The 18,842-nt window shown below is 35.2% G+C and overlaps 2 protein-coding genes across 5 annotated transcripts in view; both read left to right on the forward strand.

Moving 5' to 3' along the window:
* yju2 (YJU2 splicing factor homolog) overlaps nt 1–924 on the forward strand; it is a 49,952-nt gene extending 49,028 nt beyond the window's left edge. For both annotated transcript variants that reach the window (XM_039675553.2, XM_039675554.2), the window contains one exon: nt 344–924. In XM_039675553.2, coding sequence (XP_039531487.2) covers nt 344–477 — 134 coding nt within the window. In that variant the 3' untranslated portion in view covers nt 478–924. The remainder of the gene's footprint in view (nt 1–343) is intronic.
* A 501-nt stretch (nt 925–1,425) lies between these two features.
* Nucleotides 1,426–15,467, forward strand: shda (Src homology 2 domain containing transforming protein D, a). Of its 3 annotated transcripts, XM_039675548.2 has the most exons (8): nt 1,719–1,801; nt 2,866–2,924; nt 3,120–3,456; nt 5,245–5,398; nt 6,438–6,638; nt 8,214–8,382; nt 9,948–10,067; nt 12,304–15,467. In XM_039675548.2, the coding sequence occupies exons 3-8, from the start codon at nt 3,124–3,126 to the stop codon at nt 12,488–12,490; spliced, it is 1,164 nt and encodes a 387-aa protein (XP_039531482.1). In that variant the 5' UTR covers nt 1,719–1,801; nt 2,866–2,924; nt 3,120–3,123; the 3' UTR covers nt 12,491–15,467. The 3 variants fall into 3 exon arrangements, with proteins under 3 accessions (XP_088987652.1, XP_039531482.1, XP_039531483.1); XM_089131526.1 differs by lacking the exon at nt 3,120–3,456 and having other exon boundaries at nt 1,426–1,801; XM_039675549.2 differs by lacking the exon at nt 1,719–1,801 and having other exon boundaries at nt 3,010–3,456.
* The last annotated feature ends 3,375 nt before the right edge of the window (nt 15,468–18,842 follow it).

Below are 18,842 nucleotides of genomic sequence, written 5' to 3' on the forward strand. Positions count from 1 at the left end.
GAACAGCATTTTTATATATATATATATATATATATATATATATATACACATTTACAAAATAATTATACACAGTGCACCCACATATATTATGTAAACACAAATTTTTATTTTAGATGCGATTAATCGTTTGACAGCACTAAAAAATATATTTTTTTCTTTTCTTTTATTTTGTGTTTTTTTTTTTTTTTTTTTAGCCTTAGTTTAGCTTAGTTTATGAAATATGCTATATAAATAAACTTTCCTTGCCTTTGAGTGAAAGCCTGATGTTGTATTTACGTATCACACTCTCTCATTGCTTCACATCTGTTAACCTGGGTCTTCTCTGTGTTTCCGTATCATGCAGGGGCCGGAGCCAAAACCGAGTCCTCCACAGCCTCAGCGAGTGCTTCCAACGGCCAGCCGGTGTCGTCTCAGAGCGGTTCATCGCTCAGCCTCTTGGGGGCGTACACAGACAGCGATGACTCAAACTCTGACTAACACTGTGTGCTGTTTTTAAATGTTTATTTTCAGACCAGCAAAAACGAATGACCACCTCAATTTTCACAGACCATTATAATTGTCCATTACGTGGGCTCTTTAAATGTATAATTGAGAGATTTTATTATTTTTCAGTGATCTTTTTAGCTAGCGGAGCACTGTCTTTCTATAAGAAGCTATTTTCATTGCCTGGAATTTATTTGCTATTAGATATGCGACATCCCAGGGTCTGTAATGTACTCTGTACTCTATAATGGGTTTCTAATGTATTATGAACTGTAATGTAGTATTCATTTCTCCATGTTAGTTCAGTCAATACGAGGAAATGCATTTGAGGGTTAAAGTGGAGATAAGTGAAAATAAATCTAATTTAGACTGATCATCTCCAATAGACTTCCTTCTTCCCAAATATCAAACTAATAAAATGTTCCTGTGTTTCGTTTCCAAGCTTATTTGTTGTTTTTTCACATTTTTCAAAAAATGAATTTATTATATATTATTATACATTTGATTTATGAATGCATTATGAAAATCAAAGTTGTATCTGTTAATACTTATATCTTTATTATCTTATGTTCACAAAGAATAGCTTTGTAACAAATGTATTATTCATTGTTGGTTAAATTGGACTTGATATTGATGAACTACATGTGCTTTCTCTGGGGTTATGGTTGGTTTAGGGTTTACATGTAATTATGCTACATTTAGTTATTACTACAATACATGTAACGCGTGTTACCTTATTGTGTATCAAATATTTAAATTTAAATCACTAATGGTGCATTAGCAAGTGTTACCACTTGCTAATGTTAATGAAGTCAGTGTGTCAATAAACCATTGTTTACCATCTGTCACATTGATCCACCAAAGTGCTGGTGACCTTCTAACCTTACAATCTGACCTCTGTTTGCTGACGAAGAAGGTGTTAATGAGGTTTGGCGACGTGTATTGAATCGGATCGTTTCTTTTTGTGGGTGGTTGACTAGAAGAAGCCCCAGTTATGCATGTAATTGCACTCAACCTCTATATTTCACCTAAAACATGCTTTAATAATTGATTTGCAGACATGCAGCATTTTGCAGAATGCATGTAAAACAGCACGGGGCACCATATGAAATGCTTCAGCAAGAACAAAGACAATGCAACTCTCCAGTGGGCTTCAACAACAAAAGTCAGTCGAGCTTATGTGTTGTTCACCAGCTGAGCTGCAACAACCAATGCAATCCGATGCAACTCATCCATCCATCTGCACGTGCACGCTCGCCACTTTTTGAGATTTTCCTCACAGCTTCTTTATATACTCGCTTCCATCCGTCATTGAGAGGTGAGTGTTTTGCAAATGCTTTTGGGGTTTGTTAGTTTCGGAACTGTTTTTATTAAAACTGCCGTTTTTAGATGAACAATTTGCACACGCTCCTCGGTGACTATCCATCGGGCTCGCGCGCTGCATAGTTAGCCAGCAAGCAAGCAAGCCGGCTAACAAAATGTAGCTTAAATTTGTTGGTTTTTACTTTTGAGTTCCAAATGAATGCGGATTTCCACCTCTGTATTCAATATACTCTAGTATTCGTGTTATATAATCACACTTGTCGACAAAAAAAGTGAAAATAATGTCGTCTGGCGAAGTTTAGAGATGTTAGCCAGCATGCTAACATTAGTTGTAATCTATATTGACAGTTTTTGTATAATTTCAGTCTAAAATACGTAAATATCTCCCTGTTATGTGTTAAGTTATCTGGGAACAATATTAAAGTGGGTGTGTGTTGGTGCATGTTTTTGTTTTGACGGGAATCTTTGAGTTGTGGAAGAATGAAACTTTCTCTTTGAGTACTGAATTATGTCTTAATTTATAAGAAATCATCGCCGTTATGTTTAATCTATGACCTAACGTTAAGTACAAGTAAGCTTATAACCTGATCTACGGTAAATCAGGTTATACAGGCTTCGCCTGTATGATATGATGTGTATTTTTAAAGGAACCGCTCACCCAAACCTTTTATTTACGCTAATGTGTAACAAAACCGTATTGTTTTTTTTTTCTTCCTTCGATGGAAAAGGGTTAGTTCCCCCCAAAATTAAAATAATCCCGTAATTTACTCATTAATAATTTAATTAGTTTGTCCAAAGTCCTTATTAGCAAGCTTTAGTTAGTGCTTAGCGGCCAATTTGTCAACTCCTACAGACATTATTTCTTAGCTTGTATTTTTGAAAGAACAACTTGAGGGTGTGTAAATGATGACATAATGAACATTTTTGCCTGAACTATCCCTTTAATATGTCTTCAACTGGGGCTGGTCTAGTGGTGGAGGAGAATAATTCATCTTTTTACGTCACAGCTTTCTTCGTTTCCCTCTTTATTAATGGCATGACTGTGCGTCTGCTTTCCAGATCAATTTAATGCTACCAAGTTGGATGTTCTAAAGGGTCGATGCATTGGGGAAACTGAGGTGAGCTATTGCACAATATCAAATCCTATGTGCCGTTTATTGACACACTGTGAGTAATAAGTAACTTATTGGTTGGTGTTTCAAGATTTATGGATGGTGTCCCATGGAAGAACTAGGATAAAGGGAATTTTAGAGGCATAACAGCTCATTTATATATATATATTTGGATCTGTTTCCTTCTCGCGTTGGTCGTAGACCCATGGCAAAGTGGTTTAGAGATCACCTGAGTTTTGGCAGCAGGAAAGGACCGCCACAGCCCCCGAAACCAGACTACACCGAAAGCGAGATCCTACGGGCCTACAGGGCTCAGAAAGAGCTGGACTTTGAGGACCCCTACGAACCCCCCGAGAACCGCGTGGTGAACGGCTCGGGGTCTTTGGAAGTGTTTCCCGCTTTTGGCACAGTGCTGTCCAATGGCTTGGAGGTGAAGATTGTGTCTCCCAAACACAGACTGATAAAAGTGGAATCTCAGGAATTCGGGCGTAGCAAAGTACCGCTGAACATCGTGACCTTTGAGGAACCGCAGGCCCCTGTAAGTTCTTGTTTTCTTAACATACAGAGAGCTTGGTCTGTTATAAGAAAGAATGGAGTGTTTTGAAAGATATTCTGGGTTGATATTTGGGAAAATGTTTGGGATTAGACAAACACCTCTTCAGAAAGTATAAAAATGTTGTTTAGTAGTAGGCCTATGCCATGGTTTTAATGGATAATTGTGTTTTTTAAGCACTTCATCCTTCTAATGCGTACTTGAATATAATTATAATATCCAGTAAACTTTAGTTTGTTTATGTGAAAGTGTTTTATATGGTCTGTTCTCTTGGCATAAAGACCTTCCAGTCAACTTCTGTCTTGTGAATAGATGGTTTATTATTATGAGAGTGGCAGAGATTGTTTACGTTGATTTGTGATTCTTTTAAAATAGATGCACGTGTGTGAACGAGTTTTGCGGATGTCATAACTAACAAACCAAACCCAGACGCGCGATTCTGTTGTGTTTCCAGAGCTTGTCCGGGTGACGATTGTCTTGTCGGGGATGAAGGGTGGGGAATAGGGAATCCATTTCATTAACCCAAATACATTTAATCCCAATGCTTGCGGGTTATAGGCTATCACACACCACCATTCTTTCTCCCTTTTAAAGATCACTTTAAATCTTTTGGATTTTTGTTTCACACCACACGTCTTGTTTTTCTTTAGGGAAACAAAAGAGCAAAATGCTCTTTTCTCTACAATGTAAGCATGATAATGTGATCGGTTACTGTCAATCATTAGAAAGGACAAAAGCACTTTAAAAGAAGTCACTTTGTCTCGTGCGCTGTATTTCAGGTCAATTTAACCATTATTTATATATTATAGCATTGTTTATTAGAATTAATTCATTTTAAATGGCTTTTATTGGTCTATTTCTTCAGGTTTTGTTTTAATTTGTTTAATTTTTATTTGCTTTTTGCCATTTTTATAAACGTAAAAAAATATTTCCGTTAACTTTTTAATTGTTTTCTTTAAATTTTTCATTTAGTATTTAAATTTTCTTTTAACTTCAAATCATTTTTAAGGGTGTTTAACTACACTTGTAGTTCTGTTTTCTTGGTCTATTTAGTCTGGACCAAAAAATAAAATTATTAATTAATGGATTAGTTTAATTTACTCACCCCCATGTCATCCAAGATGTCCATGTCTTTCTTTCTTCAGTCGTAAAGAAATTAAGGTTTTTGATGAAAACATTCCAGGATTTTCTCCATATAATGAACATCAGGTCCGAATGAGAGTTTCAGTGCTGCTTTAAAGGGCTTTAAACGACATCAGACGACGAATAACTGTCTTATCTAGCGAAATTTAATAAATAAATAAAAAAGTTTAAGTTTTATAAGCACAAATGCTTGATTTGCTCTGTTCTGTGATGAGTGTTTGTGACTCTCCTGTTTGATATTTGATGTATATTTTTGCTCTAAAATACCTTGAAAGGTATAAAAATACAGTGTTATTTTAGGATAGTTATTACAGTTTTTTTTAAAGATTTTGAATTGATTTTGGGGAGATATTGTTTTTTTTAGTTATTTATTATTTTTATTTAAATAAATTATTTTAGCACATCAAGTAAAAGTAAATGAAAATGAGAAATGTTGCTTTCGGCAACTAAAGTTTTCTTTAATTTGTTGCACTTAAGTAACAAAAATGGTGTTAGGTTTAGTTAACTAATAACCCTGGTGGATGAAAATGCTTGATTGAGAAATCTGCGTAAAGCACTGCAATTGTCCTCGTTTCTAAATCTCGATCACTCGGACACCACTCAACCCTCGTTCCTTGTTCTTTTCCCCAGGTGGTTCCCTCTGCTCCTGTGGTCGGGGAGACGGATTACTCGGACCCGTTTGACGCCAGGCCAGACCCGCGGCCCAGACCCGGCTGGGAGCAGAACGCTGTCGAGGCCTCCAGCAGTTACATGGAGCCGTTTGAGGCCCAGCGGTTCATAAGTGGTACAGTAGTTCCTTGCTGGATCTCTCAGCATTTAAAGGAGTATATCCTAACTTAACTAAGGCTTAATCCTGGCTTAATCTAAGCCTTGTCTGTGAAACCGGGCCTTAAAGGAGTAGTTCACTTTAAAAAAAATCTTTTTCTGATAATTTACTCACCCCCATGTCATCCAAGATGTCCATGTCTTTCTTTCTTTAGTCAAAAAGAAATTAAGGTTTTTGATGAAAACATTCCAGGATTTTCTACATATAATGGACTTCAATGGGGTCCAAACGGTTCCAGCTCTAAATGACAGGTTTAGTGCAGCTTCAAAGGGCTTTAAACGACACCAGACGACGAATAAGGGTCTTATCTAGCGAAACGATCGGTCATTTCAAAGATAAATAAAAAAGTTTTAAGTTTTATAAGCACAAATGCTCACCTTGCTCTGCTCTGTGACTCATGTTCGAACTCGTTAATTTTAATGAACGAATCTTTTTTCAAGTACCTTTGTTAATTTCGTTCGTTGAATGAACCAAATGACTTGAAAAAATATTTGTTTATTTTGATGAACGAGTTCGAACAGGAGAGTCACGAACGCTCAACGCATAACAGAGCAAGGCGACCATTTGTGCTCATAAAACGTAAACTTTTTTTATTTATTTTTGAAATGAGCAATCGTTTCGCTAGATAAGACCCTTATTCATCGTCTGGTGTCGTTTAAAGCCCTTTGAAGCTGCACTGAAACTCTCATTTGGACCTTGAACCCTTTGGTTCCCATTGAAGTCCATTATATGGAGAAAAATCCTGGAATGTTTTCATCAAAAACCTTAATTTCTTTTCGACGGAAGAAAGAAAGACATGGACATCTTGGATGCCATTTGGGTGAGTAAATTATCAGCAAAAGCTTTTTTAAAGTGAACTTGTGAAAAAATGCACACCCCATTTTGCATGTTCTTCAAAGCTTTCCAGTTCCAATTCCAGTCCTCACTCACTCTCATAATACACAACGCCATATCGGCGTGTCATCTGGTGCTAATGACTGTGTTTGATGTTGTTCAGAGCTCCAGCACAGCTCAGATGGGGGCAGGAGCAGCCCGCAGCTCTACGACAGTCCTTATGAGGACAGGTTTCGGCCCCGGGAGGAGGCCACCGCAGAGGACGAGAGAGAGAGCCATCTGCCCCAGGACGACGAGAGGCCCGCCGATGAGTACGACCAGCCCTGGGAGTGGAAGAAGGAGAACATCTCCAAAGCCTTCGCTGGTAAGTGCTGTTCCACAACAGTGCATTTTCATACTTTTGACAATGTGGTTTTAGACTCTACAAGCAGGGGCCAAAATTATCAGTCGCCAAGTAGCAAATGCGAGTATGTGAAAACGTGTCGGTCGGTAACCGTTCTGCCAAAATAAAACCTCTGTGGTTTATCAGTTTTGAAAGCAAATAAATTGAGATGTCAATAAATATTAGTATTTTAATTGACTGTTGTTCTATAAAATAACATTATTATTATTATTATTAAATACTCCATTTATTATTCCGTAATTTGAGTAATTAAAAAATACAGTATGTATACACATAAAATATTATTATTAATACTCAATTTATTGTTACATTGTTTGTTTACTTGATAGAATTATAGTAGTAGTAATATATCTGTATTGATTTGTGTAGTTTTGTGTACATAATCAAATAATAATACATTAATTAATTAGACTATTACATCGTTTAAAAACTATTTTTATTACTACTTGTTTATTTCCCAAATCATTCTGGCTTAAGTATTAGTTTTTGTAGTAGCTGTGTGGGTTTTTTTTTATTGAAATAATACAAATGTGGCCAATTTAGGAAAAAAATAAATAAATAAATATATATATATATATATATATATATATGAAGAGTTCAGATGCAAAAGCCTCTAAATGCCATTTGAAATTTTCTTCTTTAATGTTGATTTTTATCAAACTTGTATATTTAAGTTCAGTAATTTCACTTAAATAACAATTAATAGGTAATTATCATTGCCATTTAAGTGAAATTACTGAACTTAAATATACAAGTTTGATAAAAATCATCATTAAAGAAGAAAGTTTCAAATGGCATTTAGAGGCTTTTGCATCTGAACTCTTCATATATATATATATATATATATTATTTATTTATTTTTTATATATATATATATATATATATATATATATACTTGATCAATACATTTTCTCAAGTCACCGGACATTGCCACGTTGGTTTTGAACCCTGATTTAACGCATCAACGGATTAATCTGTAAGCACAGATTACAGTCTGTCTTTAATCTCGCACATGAGGAAGGAAGATTTCTCATGTATTGGATGTTCTTGTGAGGAGAGGGATGTGTGGCACACGAATCTAGATGGAGACCAGAAGAGAGGAGCAGTCATGCAGAAAGATCATCGCCACTGTGTGACCTCTGCTCTCCATCACACACACACACGCACACTCAGACCATCTCTCCCTATGCGACTGAAATGTCACACACTGTCATTTCACCATTTCTGATCAGATTGCCAGTTGCTCATGGATTGCTCACGCTCTGTCACACAAACATGACAAGAGCTTCTCAAAAGGGCAGAGAGGGAGCGGGAGTCCTCCAGTGCTGCCTTACAACACCGAGATTCACTATTATCACTCTCATTAATGCTTATTCTGTACTCAGTTAGTGATTTGACTCTAACGACAAGTAATGTATCTGTAACTCGTCTTGCATTGTTTGTACTATGGACACGACTTATTCGGTTTCTTTCAAAAATATATAAAAAAGGTACAGGCCCTAAAGCTAACCTTTGTTTGTAATGTGTGTTTTGTAGTGACGTTTGAAGCGGGAGACTGGGACCAGTGTACTCTGCCCAGTGACGATCCCCTGAGGAAAGCAGGAGTGTCCAGAATCAGTCCCCCGTCCAGCCTGAGCAAGACCAGCAACTCCCACTGCATCCTGGGAGAGAGAGTGGACCCCACACTGGCCCTGGAGAAACAGGTGTAGGTATTCGCATCTGCAAATCTGAGATCCGTCTGTCTGTCTGTCTGTCTAAATGATTATCTATCTATCTATCTATCTATCTATCTATCTATCTATCTATCTATCTATCTATCTATCTATCTATCTATCTATCTGTCTGTCTGTCTGTCTGTCTGTCTGTCTGTCTAAGTGATTATCTATCTATCTATCTATCTATCTATCTATCTATCTATCTATCTATCTATCTATCTATCTATCTATCTATCTATCTATCTGTCTGTCTGTCTGTCTAAATGATTATCTATCTATCTATCTATCTATCTGTCTGTCTGTCTGTCTGTCTAAGTGATTATCTATCTATCTATCTGTCTATCTGTCTATCTGTCTATCTATCTATCTGTCTGTCTGTCTGTCTGTCTGTCTAAATGATTATCTATCTATCTATCTATCTATCTATCTATCTATCTATCTATCTATCTATCTATCTATCTATCTATCTATCTATCTATCTATCTATCTGTCTGTCTGTCTGTCTGTCTGTCTGTCTAAGTGATTATCTATCTATCTATCTATCTATCTATCTATCTATCTATCTATCTATCTATCTATCTATCTATCTATCTATCTATCTATCTATCTATCTATCTGTCTGTCTGTCTAAATGATTATCTATCTATCTATCTATCTATCTATCTGTCTGTCTGTCTGTCTGTCTAAGTGATTATCTATCTATCTATCTGTCTATCTGTCTATCTGTCTATCTATCTATCTGTCTGTCTGTCTGTCTGTCTGTCTAAGTGATTATCTATCTATCTATCTATCTATCTATCTATCTATCTATCTATCTATCTATCTATCTATCTATCTATCTATCTATCTATCTATCTATCTATCTGTCTGTCTGTCTGTCTGTCTGTCTGTCTAAGTGATTATCTATCTATCTGTCTGTCTGTCTGTCTGTCTAAGTGATTATCTATCTATCTGTCTGTCTGTCTGTCTAAGTGATTATCTATCTATCTGTCTGTCTGTCTGTCTGTCTGTCTGTCTAAGTGATTATCTATCTGTCTGTCTATCTATCTATCTATCTGTCTGTCTGTCTATCTATCCGTCCGTCCGTCTGTCTGTCTGTCTGTCTATCTATCTGTCTGTCTGTCTGTCTGTCTGTCTAAGTGATTATCTATCTGTCTGTCTATCTATCTATCTATCTGTCTGTCTGTCTATCTATCCGTCCGTCCGTCTGTCTGTCTGTCTGTCTGTCTGTCTGTCTGTCTAAGTGATTATCTATCTATCTATCTATCTATCTATCTATCTATCTATCTATCTATCTATCTATCTATCTATCTATCTATCTATCTATCTATCTATCTGTCTGTCTGTCTGTCTGTCTGTCTGTCTAAGTGATTATGTATCTATCTATCTATCTATCTATTGTACTCAATCTCTCTGCATTTTCAAATAACAGAAGTTATGAGTGAATCGTGAATGTATCTTCTGCTGAATATATTGTATCATGAAAACCCTAGTAGTGACCCGTGTGTGTGTGTGTGTGTGTGTGTGTGTGTGTGTGTGTGTGTGTGTGTTTTAGGTGGTACCATGGTGCACTGACGCGCTCAGAAGCCGAATCTCTGCTCACGCTCTGTAAGGAGTGCAGTTATCTGGTGAGGAAAAGCCAAACCATCCGAAACGACTATTCGCTCTCTCTCAGGTAAACTCACTGTCAGAACCCAATACACTGATTCAGTGACATCATTTCAGTTCAAGTTCAGTCACAGTGCTGTTCCTCTGATTTATAATTTCCTTTTCTGCTGCAAATCATTTCCGAGGAGAAAACGACTGCCGTTTCTCTCTTTTAGTGTGGTATTATCGTCCATTAAAGTGTCCACTGTTTTGCCCTGTCTGTTATGATTGTTTTCAGAGATATAATAACTGATGTCCCATATTCGCCTTTGTTTCATGAATCAGGAGTCATTTGTCTCTATAAATAGCACACATTGTTCCTGCTAGGTTCATGTTTCTGCTTCTGCGTCTGCCAAATGTTTATGTGGTTATTAAGGCCAGAGTCTTTCTGTGTACATAAAACACATGACCAACATTAATATTTACAGGTTTATGAAAATCCACATAAACAATCTAAATGAAACATTTGATGTTAATATTTTATGACGGTTTTCAGATTTATAATTTGATAATGTAATTCAAGATGTACATTGAAGGAAGGCCCAGAGTCAACTAGAAACCAGAATATCTAAGGCTGGTTTTGTTTGGACTGTAAGCAACCACCTAGCAACCAGCCTGAACACCTTAGCAACCACATAGCAATCCCCTAGCAGCCATCTTGATTTTTTTTTTTTCCTCATGCTTTGTTCTTCTGTAACTACCTTGATATTTTCCTGCTGGAGGGAAGTTAGTTACATCTAGTTATTCTGGTTGAATGTGTAATTTATTCAGGTCTGAGGGGTTTTGTGAATGTGTTTAGCATGCTATTAATAATGTAGTGCCCATTAAAAAGCATGGCTGTGGGTATAGGTGTGAGCAGAATGACCAAAATCTTACATCATGATGTGCATCTTTATCAAGTTTTTTTTTTTTTTTTTTAATTATATAGATCATCATATTGTTTTTTATGTTGTTGTTTTTTGCTAAATAACCCTTTTTTACCCTAAAACCGTATTCTGGACAAATGTGGGCAAAATAATTTTGATTTATTTTAAAAAAATACTTCCCTTGATCTGAGCGGTACAAGACTTGGCTACTTTTCCTAAGTTTTCCTCCTAAACACACAATTTTTTGACTCAATTCTACAATGTTAAGTGGGTGAAAATAAAAAACCTTAATCTTGTATTTGGGTCAAAAATGGGCACCCATAGAAATGAATGGGGAAAACTGTAATTTAGAGCATGATGGAATGATATTTTAATGTTGTTAAATAGTAGTAATTTACTACTAATAGTAATTAATTTACATTGAAATAATTTACATAGAAAATATAGTACTTTTTGAAGTAAATAAATTCAAAAATACCCCCAAAATTAATAAATGGATAAATAAATAAAATATAATAAATAAAAATTAGGATCATTAGCATATTTATTATAAGGATATTTATAATAAATAAAAATTAGGATCACACTTGAGTCCTCTGTGCCCACATTTGTCCACAAATACAGGATTAAGGGCTATAAAGTGAATACGGTTTGAGGGCTACGGTTATTGTAAACCTTATTTTAAGGTGACATAGTTAGACGTTACCACATGTCCTTACTATAGTATTAACAGTAAATTCTGCATAATTACAAGTCCCTAACTGTAGCTCTATAGTAAGTACATGCAGTTAATTAGCTAATATTACTAATAAGTACAGTGTAACTGTCACAAGTGTAAACTAAAAATGTATTCATGCTGTTATGACCTTTTTATGAATGATCCGGTGAATTTAATACTTTACAAATGAAATTTGCTTCATTATTTTTCCTTTTTCTCCCAAGTTGCAACATCGCTCAGAAACTAAACTGTAACAGTTTTATCTTTTATCTATTTTGCAATGCATATCTCCACATTTCATCACTGCTTTCACTTCAGGGTTATTTTAGTATTATTTTTATACATTTATAGTATTTATTAATATTTTGAATTAGCGTTTATTTTTATATTTTCAGTGTTTATTTTTATGTTTTCATATTTTTAAGTTTGAGTCATTTTATGTGCTTTTTTCCATTTTTGTTTTGTATTTCTATGCAGCTTAAATTTTATTCAAGTTTTATTTTGAATCATTTTATTTCACTTAGTTGCCAAGGCAGGAAAGCTTCTAATATTTACATTGGATTTTATTTCAGATTTCAAAATAAAATGATTTTCAACAGTATAGCCCAAGATCTACCAGCTGACACGTTTCATTGCATGCCATGAAAAGATGCAAACTCAATGGCTTTGTCTCCCTGCAGGAGCTGTCACGGGTTCATGCACATGAAGTTCTCGCAGTCTCGTGATGGGAAGTTCATCCTGGGAGAGAACAGTCCTCCGTTCGACACCATCCCTGAAGTCATTCATTACTACACCACAAACAAACTGCCCATCCGCGGAGCCGAACACCTGTCTCTGCTCTTCCCGGTGCTGGTGCAGACGCTCTGAGGCCACACACACACACACACACACCTCATTATCAATCACACATTGAAGGCTCGAGCAGATCTTTGAGCGTTTGATTTGTGTTCGGAGTGCGTTTTCGATTTTTCCGGAGCGCGATGCGAATGGAAACACACTGTATTGACGTGCGACACACATATGAAGAATATTCTCGCTGGACTTTAATGCTTCTTTGCATCACTGTGGGAACTGCAATATTCATTTTCTGCTCCAAACTCTTCAAATGATAGATTTAAGATTTGAGGATAAAATGTAAACTGACCAAAGTATTTATAAACATTTACAATACTAAAAGAAAAAGCAATGTGCACTACAAATCTCATCCTCTGTAGAGTTTCTTGTTTTCAAAAGTGAAATAATTCACACGAAATGACGATTCTGTCATTTACTCATCGTCGTGTCGGTCCAAACCTGTGTGACAAAAGAGATATTTTGATGCTTTTTGAGCTGCTCTTTTTCCATGCAATGAAATCGAATGATGACCGCACTAAAAAGGGTCAAATCATAAATATAGTCCATAATAAGTCTTTTGAGGCCATACAGTAGCTTTGTGTGAGGAAAACGGCACAATTTTAGTTGTTATTCATTAATGTTTCATTATGTCACAGCTCTTAATTCTCATTTTTGTTTCCTCGTATTCAAACTAAGGCAACTTAACAACTTAAAAATTGACATAAATGGTCATAATTATGAGATAAAAAGTTGAAAGGGTGAGTTAACTCTGAATGATAAGATAAGTCGATTCTGACAAGTCCATTTTTGGCAATTATGCCTCGTCATAATTTATATTTCTTGTAAATTTTTACTTTTTATGTCATAGTTATAACGTCACAATTTATGTAACATTTTTCACCATGTTGAAGCTCTCGATTCTCATTTTGTGTTTCTGCATTAATAAAACTAGGGCAGAGGGAAAGATACAAATAACTTAAATTTAACTCAAAAAGTTTTTAAAAAGTCATAATTATGGCAAAAATTAAAACTATGACAGAAATTATTCTGACATTATTGCAAGTCGAAATGAATGGTCAAAATTGACAAATAATAAGAGATAAAAATCAATTGACAATCAAAAGTATGAGTGAAAATTGACAGTAATAAAAGTTTAAATTATAGAATGAAGGCTTTTTTTATCAGTGGCTGCATAATAATGATTTAGTATCTCAAAGACATTTTGTTATAATTATCAAATACCAAAGCATTTTTTTTCTTCATAAGATAAGTTTAAAGTATGACAAAAAGGTTGCCGTTGAGCCATTATTAACATTTGAAAAAATTATGCCATATAAAAATTATGACATAAAAAGTTGAAACTTAAATTTTAGCTTCAAAAGTCATATGGACTACATTTATGGTGCTTTTTGTCTTTTTTTAGAGCTTAAAGGAGTAGTTCACTCTTAAAAAAACTTACTCACCCCCATGTCATCCAAGATGTCCACGTCTTTCTTTCTTCAGTCGAAAAGAAATTAAGGTTTTTGATGAAAACATTCCAGGATTTTCCTCCATATAATGGACTTCAATGGGAACCAAACGGTTCAAGGTCCAAAAGACACTTTCAGTACAAACTGCAAACTGTTCAAAGGGCTTTAAACGATTCCAGACGATGAATAAGGGTCTTATCAAGCGAAACGATCGCTCATTTAAAAAAAAAATAGTAAAGTTTAAGTTTTATAAGCACAAATGCTCGCCTTGCTCTGTTCTGTGATGCGCGTTTCGTGACTCTCCTGTTCGAAATGAACAAATCTTTTTTCGTGTCATTTGGTTGATTCCACAAACGAAATGAACGAGTTGACTCTGGAAAAGATTCGTTCATTTTGATGAACGAGTTCGAACAGGAGCGTGCATCACAGAACAGAGCAAGGCGAGCATTTGTGCTTATAAAACCTAAACTTTTTTTTTTTTTTCAAATGAGCGATCATTTCGCTTGATAAGACCCTTATTCATCGTCTGGAATCGTTTAAAGCCCTTTGAACAGTTTGCAGTTTGCACTGAAACTCTTATTTGGACCCCATTGAAGTCCATTAAATGGAGAAAAATCCTGGAATGTTTTCATCAAAAATCTTAATTTCTTTTCGACTGAAGAAAGAATGACATGGACATCTTGGATGACATGGGGGTGAGTAAATTATCAGCAAAAGTTTTTTTTAAGAGTGAACTACTCCTTTATCTGAGATGGTCACAATCCACTTTCATTGTATTGTACATTTAACACTATTCACTGTAGTTCTCCCTTTCTGTTCCATGATATACGATCATGCTGGTTTGGAAGGACATGAGTGTGAGTGAATAATGACCGAATTTAATTTTGAGTGACTGTAGGTGAACATCAGGGCTTCTCTTTAGGAACAGGAACAGGAAAGCGGTCCTTAACTTCCTTTTGTCAGTGTAGAAGCGATGAATCATTGTTTAATGGTGAGGGAAGCGAGGATATGTGACTTTCACTCGTCCGAATGGATCCCAGAGGATGATGAAAACAGGAAGTGATCTAATGCTACACTTGTGCTCCGGTCTTGTAGTATGACAGGAAGCAGTCTTTATTACGGTGGCGTTTCGCTTCACTTAAGGCTGCTGTCACAATGCGACCCATCATGATACCGCTCTGTGCCATATTAGCAATACTTAAAGCTTACATGACTGTTATCTTCTCTTGAGTTCATTTGGGTTAACGTGATGTTTGAAATAAGGCCAGTTTGACCACAGTGAAATCTAGAAACACAATCTCCCTCTCTCCGATAAACAGCTTTTATGCTAACGTGGTTTGGGATTGGTTTACTTGCTCGTGACACACACTACTGCATTTTGACTTGCTTTAGAAATCCATACGGTTGCTGTTTTGTTATGACTGTAATTTTAGTGAGTTTATGGGTTTTTTCTATTTGCTGTTTTCCAGCTTTTCTTTGGAACAAATAGTCTTGTTTTCTAAAAATATAAATAAATTGTGTGGAATTATTATCCCATGGTACACGGTTGTATGTGACATTACTGGGTTGAAGCGAGAAGCAGAAGGCAGCGAAAACACTGTAAAAATAGGTCAGACCTCCTCCATGTGACCGAGCTGACACACACTCTGTTGTTGACTCTGAGCTCTGATGCCTCTGGGTATGTGTGTGTTATGAAATAACGTCTGAAATGTTTCTCCTATCGCAGTCTGCAGATGATAAGAGCTCTGTGACTGTTTTAAAGGCCTTCTATTAGTTAGCTCTTGCGCTTTGTCTTCTGCATCTCTCGACCAACAAATGATGGTTTGCTTCAAAACCTTTAACCCTCAGGTGCTCTTCGTTTCGGAGTCACACTTGTTATCTTCCCGGTCAAAAGTGACCGGACACCTAAAAATGAAACTTTCTCCATCCCAGTAAAACCAATACAATTTATTTTTGTTCTATAATATTTATTCTTTTTAATTTAGTATTTTGAGACAATTTAAATGAATTTATTAATATTTATGCAATATTTATGGTTTATTTTTGCCATAGAAAAATATATATTATTTTCTATATATATGTTATTTTCTTCAAAAAAATATTAATGCAGTATTTTAGTTTAATATAGAGTCTAGGCCTTCAGAAAAAAAATACTTTTTGAAGAAAATTAGCACCATCTGGTTACAGTATAGAGAAAAAGCGTAGAATCATGGTGTGACCACTAGATGGCATGTGCAGCTCTCTATGGAGAGGCATGTGAATTCCCCAGCTGTTTATGAACACATTTTTGTTGTTGTTGGTGGTGGATTTGTATATATAGTTGAAACAATCTCAAAAACTATTTCTTATAAAAAAAATGACAAAAAACAAATATTCCCAATTTTTTTTTCTTTTTCTTTTTTTTTTACAATTTCCCATTCATTTCCTATGGGGTCATTTTTGACCAAAGACCACAAGTGTGACTATTTTTTTAAGACCACTTAGCATGCTCGGATCATGACCTCAATTTTTTTTTTTGTGTTCACATACCTAATGCCATAAAAGTCACCAAGTTTCGTAACATTGCGATGAAGCTGTGATTTTTAAAATTTCAAAACAGAACATTTTTCGGTCAGAAATGACCGAAGAGCACCTGGGGGTTAAGTTATAAGCAGATGATTGGTTAAGTGTGTATTCTGTACGTGATGTGGTGTTTAAACCACGTATTTTGATGTATTTAAAAACCGATATAAGCAGCAAATACAAGAACAAGTAGGATAATGTTGGCGAATTATCAGTAATAAGGAATGGGGAATGTAAATCAAGGAAAATCGTGTTTTGGAAAATTATAATTGTCATAAAAGATAAAAAAGATAAGTTGAAATTACGACAAGAAGTCGAAACTAACATAATTATGGCAAAAATTTAAACTATGACAGTAATTGCTAGTCGAAATGAATGGTCAAAATTGACTCGGTATAAAATAATGAGATAAAAATCTGTCAAAATTGACCGTAATAAAAGTTTAAATTAAAGGCTTTTTGTCAGTGACTACATAATAACGATTTAGTATAGTTTTCTTTTTGTCATAAATATAACATTTTGTTATAATTATGAAGCATTTTTTTCTTTATAAGATAAGTTATAAATTCAGACAAGTCAAAGACGAGATAAGCAGTTATGATTATGACATCACTAATATGGCACAAAACTAAGGCACAAGTTGAAATTGTGAGATATTAAATCATAATTGAGCTAAAAATCAATTGACTCTCATAAAAAATGTAACTATGAGATTGAGTCAATTTTTGTCAGTGACTTTGCATAACTGTAACTTAGTATCAGTCTTTACTTTTTGTCATGAATATAACATTTAGTCAAAATTATGATCTAGCAAAGCTTTTTTCTTTATAATGAGAAAAGTCAAAAATGAGAGTCATAATTGTGACAATCAAAACTAAGACAGTGATAATAATGACATTCCTGCAAAAGTTTAAATGACTGGTCAAAATTTATACTAGTAATAAGTAAAAAAATTATGAGACAATCATAAATGAGATATAAAAAAAAATCATGACAAATACAAAATTATGATGTGCTAATAAAAGTGATGTCCTAATTATGAGGTCAAAGAGTTCATAATTTGATTTTATTTTATTTATTTATTTTTTTACCAAATCATAATGTGGCAGAAATGGGCTTCTGAATGAGATATTGAAAAGATAAAAAGGTACAAAAGCTGTCACTGGGGCGGTACCTTTTCAAAAGGTACACTTTTGTACCTAAAGGCTGCATATTGGTACCAATATGCACCCTTTAGGTACAAAAGTGTACCTTTTGAAAAGGTACCGCCCCAGTGACAGCTTTTGTCCTTTTTTTTCTGAGAGTGCATCATGTCGGTGTGATACACTTCCAGATAGACTTCCTGTCATAGACTTTTCTCTCAGTTCTCCTGTGGTCTTTGTCCTGCGCGTCACATTCGAAGTGCTGTCCTGAGGAATCCAGTGGCACCCCTGTCCTGAGTGAGTCACACACACACACACACACACACACACACTGAAGAACTGTCCCGCATCCTTGCATTGTGTTAATGTCGGTATGCTGAGAATGTCTCGCCGCGTTACTGTCCGCTTGACAAGATGTTTATTATAATACTGTTGTGTTTACACTTGGGTAGCTGACATGCTACACTCTAAACTATTTTAAACAGTATTGTGTTATTTATTATTATTCTTAATTATCATTATACAACAATTATAAACTAGTGAAGGCAAAAAAGTGATTAAAATTGCGAAAAATAAAGGGCATGGTGACATAGTTTTCTATATTTGTTTTTTGACTAATATGCCTTGGGCTGAAACTGTTTATTTGTGTGTGTGTGTGTGTGTGTGTGTCTCTCTCTCTCTCTCTCTCTCTCTCTCTCTCTCTCTCTCTCTCTGTGTGTGTGTGAAGCAGGAACATTTCATCAGTGTCGGGTCAAAGAAAATTCCTGGACAAGCACCAGGAAACCACCTTGATCACCGCGGCAATAGCTGATCCCTTCGGCCTGATCCAAAAAGAGCAGAAAAGGGCAACCGGAGGGTGTGGGCAAGTATTAGACCATAGAAATGAAGGTAATCATGACGAAATCAGGACTCTTTTTTGATGAAAAAAAAGTTGAAAACAACAATAGAAACATTTTTGTAACATGATAAATTTGGCGATAAAATTAAATTTTTCTTACTCCAATCAGTTGAATGTAAGTGTATCACGTTTTTAATGAAGAATATGAACTATTTTCAACATTCATAATAATCATAAATATTTCTTGAGCAGCAAATCATCATATTAGACTGATTTCTGAAGGATCATGTGACACTGAAGACTGGAGTATTGATGCTTTGATCACAGAAATACATTACACTATACTATATATTTACATAGAAAAAAAATAATAT

The sequence above is a fragment of the Pimephales promelas genome, chromosome 5 (genome assembly GCF_988280905.1).
Source record: "Pimephales promelas chromosome 5, fPimPro1.hap1.1, whole genome shotgun sequence".
Lineage (NCBI taxonomy): Eukaryota > Metazoa > Chordata > Actinopteri > Cypriniformes > Leuciscidae > Pimephales > Pimephales promelas.